At 38.8% G+C, this 10,092-nt stretch overlaps 1 protein-coding gene across 1 annotated transcript; it reads left to right on the top strand.

Annotated features, from left to right (window-relative positions):
- Positions 1–8,289: 8,289 nt before the first annotated feature.
- LOC147510392 (uncharacterized) lies at positions 8,290–9,727 on the top strand. Its single transcript, XM_086598119.1, has 3 exons — positions 8,290–8,390; positions 8,532–9,025; positions 9,285–9,727. The coding sequence occupies exons 1-3, from the start codon at positions 8,290–8,292 to the stop codon at positions 9,725–9,727; spliced, it is 1,038 nt and encodes a 345-aa protein (XP_086454245.1).
- Positions 9,728–10,092: the final 365 nt, after the last annotated feature.

The following is a 10,092-nucleotide window of genomic DNA, read 5'->3' as shown; positions in this document are numbered from 1 at the left end:
CTCTTTTGAGCGTTCGGATGACAACTTCTTGCCTGGGCTTGTACCTGACTTCCAACAACTTAATGAAGTATAATTATATTTCATATATTATGTTAATTTCAACGCACTATATATATTTAACTTAGATAAAATATTAACACAATGCAGGAAATATTGTGTGGTCGTTTAGCAAATTAAATCTTACTCAACCAAGGGCATTGAGTTGGTTTAATTGACTAAACTCAACAGACAATAGTACTATGGGTATTTAGACCATGAATGAGCTGAAAGATCACACACTGAGCAACAACTTCATGAATGTGACCAGACGATAGCAGATTTAACAAACCAAATGAAAGCCTTAATTGGTAATTTTATTAATTATATGTTTTATATTTTCAAATATTTATTTTATAACTCAAATTTTAGATTTTAATTACATACATATCATTGCGTTAATGTTTCATAGAGTAACTACTGATATCATGCAGCAAGGCAATGCAAAGAGAGGGAGAGGGCGAGGACGGAGAAGGAATAACCATAGAAGTCAGGGCAATGCTCCATAGTGTTAATGATACGTAGATATTTTGTAATAATTATATTGGTTTGTTGTTGTTGTTTTTGAGGATTTTAACAGGTTTAGGTATATGAATTATGTAGATTAAACAAAGGAGGCTATGTCCAAATTTTTTTTTTATGCATTATACTGATAGGAATTTAGTCAGTCTAATTAAATAGACTAATCTAACCCTAATTAAACCGCAAGCGTACAGCTATCGTTGAAAATAGTTGCGGCAAACGGGTCGATCCCACAGGGATTGCTACTTCGAACAAACGAGTATTAAAATTATACTTAACTAATTCTACCGGGTTTTTTATGTATGATTTAATCTAACTATTGACTAAGCAATGCAATTAAAGCTATTAACTACGAAAGCAATAAAAATATGGATTAACTATCAATGAAGAAAACACTAAGACTTTCGAATCCACCCTAGACCGTTGTAAATTATCTTAGTTTAATTAATTTTAAAGTTCTCTTTTTATTACGAGTAGCATGAGGGAAAGGCAACCCTTGCTTTCTCGAAGATGTGAACGTGTAATTCTTAAGCAATTCTAACAAATCGTTTTAATTGAATTTCAACAAATAGATATAAACCCATAGTAAAAATTGTCTTTTTACAGCACAACTTCTCACAGGTTTAAATATACTTTAGAACCGATGCCTTGATATCAACAGAAACTTAACCCAACAATTGACTAGTCTAGACATGGATAAACATGCAGGATATAATCAATGATAGAATTTCTATAGAAATCAGAGAATTCAATTAATTATTTACTGCAAAACTTAAGTCAGAGAACAATAACCCAATTAAACATAGAAAAACCTACGCAAGTCTAGGGCTTCATCTAGGCGCTAGCTTGGAATTTAGCTAGACATGATAATTTGCAACACGAAAATAAAAGAAGAATAAATCATCAACAAAATCGTAATCCCGCTTTGATATCTTCTTCTCCACTTCGTCTGCTGCTCTCGGTTCCAATTTGTGCTCCCCAAAAATGCCCCTCCCTTTGGTTTTTACTTGTATATATAGAGATTTGGTTGAGTCCAATTGGAAAGATAGAGTTCGGTGGAACATATGTAACTGATTCGAAACTGAATTGGAAACCCCGAGATTAAATTGCTCACGACTCTTATTAGGAATTGGATACTGTTTTTCTCCCAAAAAAAGGGAATTAGAAATAAGGGTTTAAAGCAATGGGTGATTGGATGGAATAAGGAGTAAAGGATGTATGGTAAAGTGTGTAGCTTGGTTGTTCGATTTAGCTCCTGGACTTATTGAAGGGTTTTTCCTCTCTGTTCGTCAGAAGTGAGAATGGAAATAAAGGTCTGATCCAGTGCTCCAAGGATTACTTAATGAAGTGAGGTTTAATACTTGCTTCGGTGGGCTTATTTGGTTTGCACATAGGCAGGTCACGTGGGTGTACTTAAACTCATGGGCCATTTACCTTTTATTCTTTTGTTGCTTAGTTGGGCCCAAAATAACAAGGTCCAAACCAATAACCCAAACCATAGCCGATCCATATCAAACAAAGACAATATATTCGCCAATGCTTGCACCTATTGAACTGAAGAATCTAAGGCAACCAAATCTTGAACTCCCGTACTGACCATTCCGATTCCTGCCAATATCGACACTATTAATCAAGTCCGCTTCAATTCCTACAAAATCACCGAAAACACACTAATTAAGTCAAACGAATAAATTAAATAGACTAACTGATATAAAATTGGGTGTAAATAATGTAACATTTACGTGCTTATCATATACGTTATTATATTATTATTATACGTTATTATATTTTATACGTCATTATATTATTATACGTCATTATATTTATATACGTCAAATTATTATACCTTATTATATTTCTATATGTCATTATATTTCTATCCGAATTATATACATCATTATATTATTATACATATGATGATGGAACATTGGATGACAAACTTCTAAAGTGTGATGTTGATGATTGTCCCTCAAATATTCATCTATTATTCAAAAACATACACTTAAACTATAAAAACATATTACAAAATAAAACTTAAATATATTTCAACACTAAAACATCTAATAATACTTCTTTTTTTTTTGTTAAAGGTAATTGATTAATAATAAAGAATAAGGATTACATGATATCAAAGGTAGCAGAAAAGAGTAAACAAAAAGATACAAGCCTGCACTAGAAAAGAAGATCTAGTGAACAAAACGATAATAAGTCGTATGATGGTTCTCCAGATGAATCATGAATGAGGGTCGAGAAATCCACCATATACTGTCTCCCTGTGTTAACACAGCTCCCTGTCTGGCACAGCTGTCCGCTCCCAGATTAGTCTCTCGCCAAGATGGAGTGAGGTTAATCCATGCCGCTTTATCTTTCAAAGATTGCCAGGTTTCTTTGACTCTCCAATGTGTTGTGTTGTTCTAGAAAGCCTGGACAACTGAAGTAGAATCGCATTCTACCCAAATATAGCGCCAACCCAAATCAATCGCCTGTTTAATGGCCTGTATAATAGCCATTGTTTCCGCCATGTAGTTAGTGGATATACCCATCCCACCAGCAGCCGCTCCCAAAAAATCTCCTCTGTAGTTTCTGAAGATATATCCCCACCCTGATCTTCCCGGATTTCCTTTCGAACATCCGTCAGTGTTTATCTTTAGTATACCCGGAGGAGGAGGTAGCCAAAAGCACTCAAAGATCTTTGGGGACCTGCGAATTTTGAGTTGTAGCTGGAAATGCTTTAGAATCTTGAGGTCATGCATCGAGTTGTCCATAGTCCCCGAGGACTTATGATGCGCTCTTGTAATCGCTCTCCTGACCAAGAAGCAAACGTGTGTGTAGCTTGGAGCTTTGTCGTCATAGAGGGCTTTGTTCCTGGTTTTCCAAAGACTGACCATGATCGTCAAGGAGCAAGCTTTCCACATATCCAAGATGAGTGAGCTGTAATGCTTGCAGTGCTGCCTCACATCAGAGAAGGACTCCAGTTCTCGCTGAATTTGAAAGATTTGCTGTGCAAACTGCCAAATCTTCTTAGCAAAGGCGCAATGGAATAGGATGTGCTCCAGAGTTTCTTCCTGATTTTGACAAATACAACATCTAGATGCAAGGTGAAACTTCCTTTTTTGCAACTGGTCATCCGTTCTAGCCGCACCATGCGCTAGTTTCCACGCAATGCCCTGTGTTCTCGGCAGAATTTTGGCGCTCCAAATGAACTTACTCCATGCTGATTTCGGAGCTTTTTTCCTGATACTTTCAAATGCCGCTGCCACTGTGAAGTGCCCATTTATAGAATCGATCCAAACTCTTGAATCTTCTTTGGAACTGTCAGGTTGGGGTAGCTTAGAGATGTCGATGCCCAGCTGATGGAGTACTAGCGTCATCTCGTTGGAGAAGGACCATCTATCCTCGTGTATGTAATCACAGAGTCTAGCTTGGAACTTAACAATTTCTTTCCTTTCCTCCTGAAAAAAGTCGCATATGGGCCTCTGCAACAACCAGTTTTCTCTCCAAATGTTTATCGCCTCACCATTACCGACGTTCCAACCATGTAGAGGTGCCATTTCATTGAGGGCCCATTTGATGCCAGACCAAACTGTTGAGGTTTTGTAGTTTGACCATCCTCCAACTCTGTTGATATACTTCCCCCTCATGAAATCTGCCCAGTCTCCATCTCCGGACAGCAGCGTCCAAGCTTGCTTCATTAACATCGCAAGATTAATATCTTGGAGCCTCCTGATTCCTAACCCTCCCTCCTCTGTTGGTTTGCAAGATTTCTCCCAAGAAACCGTTATAGCTTTCCTTTCCGCTGGGTTGCCACTCCAGATAAAGTTCCTGATGATGGTTTCACATTCCTTTATCACCGATTTTGGCCATTTGTAGATAGCCATATTGTGAACCGGTATACTATTGAGGACATGCTTTGCTAGCACCACCCTTCCTTGGAAGGATAGCATTTTGCCTGCCCAACCTGCCGCTCTCTTTCTGATCTTATCCACTAAAGGAGCAAAGAGTCGCTTTGGTAACTTTTCCCATGATAAGAGGAACACCCAGGTAGTTCTCCGGCAGAAGACCCTCATTAATGTTCAGCACCCCCTGTATACGGGCCTTTCTTCTGTTGGGCATAGGGCTAAGAAAAATCTTGCATTTTTCCTTATTAATAACCTGCCCTGAGGAGTCTTGGTATCGATTCAGAAGCTTCATCAGGTTCTTGATACCTTTCATATTAGCATTGCTGAATAGAAACACATCATCTGCAAACATCAAGTGTGAGGGGCTACAGTACTTTGTATTGACCACCATATGTGAGAGCTCTTTCTTCTGGATCAGTTTGCTGATGGACCTGCTTAAACAATCCTTCGCCAGGGCAAAAAGCATGGGAGAGAGAGAGGGTCGCCCTGTTTAAGACCTCTTTCTGCAGTAAAATGACCTTGTGGACCCCCGTTGAGCAAAATAGATAAAGTATTGCTTTCGAATGCTCCCTTCAACCATTGAATCCATTTGTCGCCGAATCCCACCTATTGTAGCACCGCCGAAAGGAAGTTCCAATCCATAGTGACGAAAGCCTGCGAGATATCTATCTTTATGGCGATGTTACCTCCATATCTAGGAGTTTGAAGCTCATTAATCAATTCGGAAGCTAGTCCAATGGCCTGCTGGGAGTTCCTGTTTGGGATGAACCCATATTGCTCCTTGCTGATGATCCTTTCTGCAAACGGAGATAATCTCATGGCAAGAATCTTAGTGATCACTTTATAAATGAAATTAGAGAGGCAGATAGGTCTGAATTTGTTCACCTGGTTTGCATTTTTCTCTTTCGGGATTAGCACTATGAAGTTAGCGTTAAAACCCATGGGCAGTCGCGCTTTGATGAAAAAGTATTGTATAGCTCTGACAAGGTCATGTTGCACAATGTCCCAATAGTGATGGTAGAAGCACCCACCGAAACCATCAGGTCCTGGAGAGCTATCTGCCTTCAGCTGGGAAAGTACGGATTTTACTTCTTTTGCTGAAGGTTGGGTGGAGAGAGAAGCGTTGTCAGCCTCCATGATAATCTGAGGCATGGAGCCAATAAGATCCCAATCGATATCATGCTCTACCTTTTTAAATTTCTCTGAGTAATGCGCCACTACGAAGGAGCCAATTTCTTCTTGAGAGTCCATAGCGACCCCCGCATAATTCTTCATATCAGTGATCGTAGATCTACATCTATTCAGATTTGCTTGGGCATGAAAGAATTTGGTGCTTCTGTCATTGTCATTATCCCATTTTGCTTGAGCTTTCTGTCTCCAGAATTTCTGTTCTTGCTCCAATAGCATCTCCACCTTATTTTCTTGGTCCACCATGAGAGCAGTGAAACCCTCCGACATGTTTCCCTGATCAAACTGCTCCTGCATCTGTTCAAGGATTTTGGTTTCTTCCTCAACCTTCACATTAATATTTCCAAAGACTTCCCTGTTCCATGTTTTCAGAGCCCTTTTCAATCTCTTCAACTTCTGAGTAAGTATATAAATCGAGTGTCCCATGATGGGAGTTTCCCAGCTTTGTTGCACCAGTTCTCTGAAGGAGGGATGATCACACCACATATTAAAGAACTTGAAAGGGATATTCTTCGGTTTGGGGATGTCTATACTTCTCCCCACCAGAGGAGAATGATCGGAAAATAGTCTGTTAGCCACTTTATATTGCCAGCCTGGGTATTTAGCTCCCCAAAGGACGTTGCAGAAAATCCTATCCAATTTACCCAAGATTTTGAAGCTTCCCACTTGTTTATTCCACCAGGTATGGTGAAAGCCTTGATACGGTACTTCCATCAGAAGAGAGTAGCTGATACACTCGCGGAAGTCATTCATTGCCGCTGAAGAGGGTCTGTTACCGCCTTTTTTATCCCCGTAGCTCAGATAGGCATTGAAATCCCCCATGACCATCCATGGCAGGTTGGAGGAGCTGATGATTTGCAATTCAGCCCATAGATGTCTCCTTTGTACATATATACAATGGGCATGTACAATTGTAATAAGAGTCCCTTCTACCTCTACTGTGAGCTGTTGCGGAGAGCAGTGAAAGATAGTAGGAGTAGCAAGGGAGACTTTCCAAAAAAGCAAAAGATTGGGTACCTGAAGATGTCCTGAATTACAGAGGATAGATGTGTTCAGCCCCAGAGACTGAAGAAAGGTTTTTGACATGTCCTCTGCCTTTATCATAGGTTCAGCAATACCTATAATATCCGGATCCCATTTGCGAATCAACTTAGAAAGTCGATTTTGTGACTTATCATTTGCGATACCTCGTATATTCCAATATATGCATCTCATTGTGAATATTGGAGATTTATTGTTGAAAAGGCGGAAACCAATTAAGAATCCCTTCTTTCAGACCTAGTTCGTGATCTAGATCTAGTGGAGGGGGGAGTTGTCTGCTGAATCTGCCATTGTGGCTTATAAACACCTCTGCTAGGATATGCTTGATCATCATGAGACGTCTCTTGGCTCGCATCCATGAAGGTATCTCCATCCTGTTCTGGGTCTTCATTCTTGTCATCATCTCCTAAGTCGGCCCACCTGAGTGGTGGAGTATTATTAGGGTCCAGAGATCTCTCCTCAAGGTTGGGATCCTTGTTTGTTCCTTTTAACATATTGAAGACCTTATCTGCCTCAGAATCCGCTAGTCTTTTTCCAGGGGAGATTTCTGAGCTATTGGAACAAGGACTGCCACCACCTACTGAAGTGCGCAGAGTTGTAGACAGCCAATTGTTATTATCGGTGTTCCTCTCTACTGGATTAATCTATTGCACATTCATATCAGAGTTGGTTTCCCCTGTTACTGCCTCTAATAATACCACTCAACTATATCTCCAAGAATTTCCAAACAACGTTCAAGAACAAATTCTACTCCTTTAGTTTCTAGAAACATACGTTTTGCCGCAGTTTTTCGCTCTTTATCGCTACTGAAAGCACCAAGAATCTTAAGTGCACACTCCAATTTAAGATATTTATTACAATTCTTACAAATCCTCAAAAATCGGTCCAATAAGGCTTTATGCATTCTATCTCCACGATTGTCGTTGTGTCTGAATATTTCACAAGTTCTATCCCAAAGAACTCGGTCAATAATTTGACAATACAACAGTACACTCCATTCTAGCAATTGCATGCGTATGTGCTTGACACAATAATTCATCTTCAGCAGGGATGAAATGCAAACTACGTCTCGGACGAGGATGGCTCTCCATATTTTGTGAGACATTTTGTTGACGAACGAAAGAAGAAAAATGAGAGAAAGATGAGTGAATTGGTGAAAATTGAGTGAGACACTAATACAATATATATATATATATATATATATAGAAAGGCCACAAGTCCAACGGATCTAAATATATCTGTTGGGCCCAACGGTACAAAATCCAACTGTTTTAATTTTTTATTAAAAATAAATTGAAAAACTTCTGGACGGCAAAAGTTAACTCATCCAACATCTAGACAGCTAAAGTTGTCCCATGCAAATGGTTACTAAATTTATGAGTATTTTGGTCAAGAATTTAACAACTGCTGAGATAAAAATAGGTGTTTGGCAGTGCATTGAATGAAATTGCTATGAAATTTGCTACCTGTCACATTAGCAATCAAAAATAGCAGTGCGTTGATGATTTTCTAAGTTGTTCTTTCACTTCTATAAAATTTCAGGCCTAGGTTGGCAGCTAGAAATAGGAACAAGTTCCCAATATTTAATACCAAGACTGAGATAATGAAGGTTCAGTTTGAAGTTGGGATGAGGTTTGGTCATAGAAATGAACTGAAAGGTGCTTTGAAAGATTATGTTGTTGCTAGTGGGTGCCCAGTTAAGTGGTATATCAACAAAGCAAGTAGGATGCAAACAAGATGCTACCCAGAAGGTGGTAAATGTCCTTGGAGACTATGGGCTAGTCCTATACAGAATGAAGAAAGTTTCTAAATCAAGACACTTGTTAATGTGCATAAATGTCTAAGGAACTTGAACAGTAGGCTTGCTAATTGTCAGTGGTTGGCTAAAGCTTATCATGATAGAATCATTAGTAATTCAGGTTGGAAGTTAAGTGATTTCAAGTTTGAAGTGTTGCAAACTTACAAGTTTAATGTATTAGAAGCAATGTGCTTTAGGGCTAAGAGAAAGTGTATGGGAGACATTGAAAAGAATTTGGTTGAGATATATTCCAAAATTAGGAACTATGGTTTTGAAATATTAAAGAGGAATCCAGGGAGTACAGTGAGAATAGATGTAGATGAAGTTGTAAGATTAACTCAACCTGTTTTTAAGAGAATGTACATTTGTTTTGATAGATGTAAGAAGGGTTGGGTGGAAGGTTGCAGACCTGTCAAAGGTCTAGATGGTTGCTTTTTAAAGGGATACTGCAAATGGCAACTTCTTACTGCAGTTGGGAGGGATGGCAATGACCCATTGCTTGGGCTGTTGTTGAAGCTGAGAATGCAAGCAGTTGGAGATGGTTTCTTGATTTGTTGATTGATGACCTTGGAATTGCCCATGGTGTTGATTTGACTCTAATCACTGACCAACAAAAAGGTTTGTTGCAAGTCATTAATAAGATGTTACCATTTACAGACCATAGATGTTGTGCAAGACATATCTATACAAACCTGAGGAAGAGACAAGTAGGCAAATGTGTTTTTGTTTTTACAATTTCTGTTTTAATATGAAATTTTAAATTACAAGAATTTAAAATTTAAAATGTTTCCAATTGCAAGGTGCAATATACAAGAGTTTGTTTTGGCAAGTTGCCAAGGCAAGCATTCCCGAGGAGTTTGATCTTACCATGGAAGAGATAGCAAAGCTGTCTGATAAAGCAAACAAATATTTGACTGAGCAGCATGATCCAAGATGGTGGTATAGAGCTTTCTTTTTTTTTGTGCTCTGTTGTGATGCAGTTGAGAATAACATGTGTGAGACATATAATGGTGTAATCAGAGAAGCAAGAGGGAAGACTATAATTGCAATGCTAGAGGATATAAGATTGCAATGTATGGAAATGATGCATAAAAAGAGAATTATATACAACAAATGGCATGATGTTTTGTGTCCAAGGGCTAGGGCAAAAGTGGAAAAGAATAAGGATGATGTCAGGAATTGGGTAACCATTTACAGTGGGACCACAACTTTTGAGATTAGAAAACCTCAAAGCTATTCTTAATCACAATGTGCTGATATAGAAGCTAGAACTTGCACTTGTAGGATGTGAGGTTTAAATGACATTCCCTGTCAGCATGCCATTTTAGCCATATATTACATGAAGTTAAATCCAGAAGATTATATGGCTTATTGGTACATAGTGGAGTATTATATCAAGGCATACAAACACTATATGCAACCCTTGATTGGTAAAATGCAATGGCCAAAGAGCACTTATTCTATTTGCTTGCCACCTGCTGATAGAAAGATGCCAAGAATGCCTAAAAAGAATAGGAAGAAGGAAGAAGGTGAGCTAGGTGTAAATCGAACCAAGGTTAGCAGACAAGGGAGGCAGATTGTATGCCAAAGGTGTTTTCAAGTTGGCTA

This window comes from Coptis chinensis, chromosome 3, assembly GCF_015680905.1.
Source record: "Coptis chinensis isolate HL-2020 chromosome 3, ASM1568090v1, whole genome shotgun sequence".
Classification (NCBI taxonomy): domain Eukaryota; kingdom Viridiplantae; phylum Streptophyta; class Magnoliopsida; order Ranunculales; family Ranunculaceae; genus Coptis; species Coptis chinensis.
This window is presented reverse-complemented; position numbering and strand designations above follow the sequence as displayed.

Coding starts and splice junctions, on each gene's coding strand:
- LOC147510392 (XM_086598119.1), top strand. CDS start 8,290: ATGAAGGTTCAGTTTGAAGTTGGGATGAGGTTTGGTCATAGAAATGAA. Junction 8,391..8,531: donor AGTGGGTGCCCAGTTAAGTG/GTATATCAACAA, acceptor TAAATGTCTAAG/GAACTTGAACAGTAGGCTTG. Junction 9,026..9,284: donor AATGCAAGCAGTTGGAGATG/GTTTCTTGATTT, acceptor TCCAATTGCAAG/GTGCAATATACAAGAGTTTG.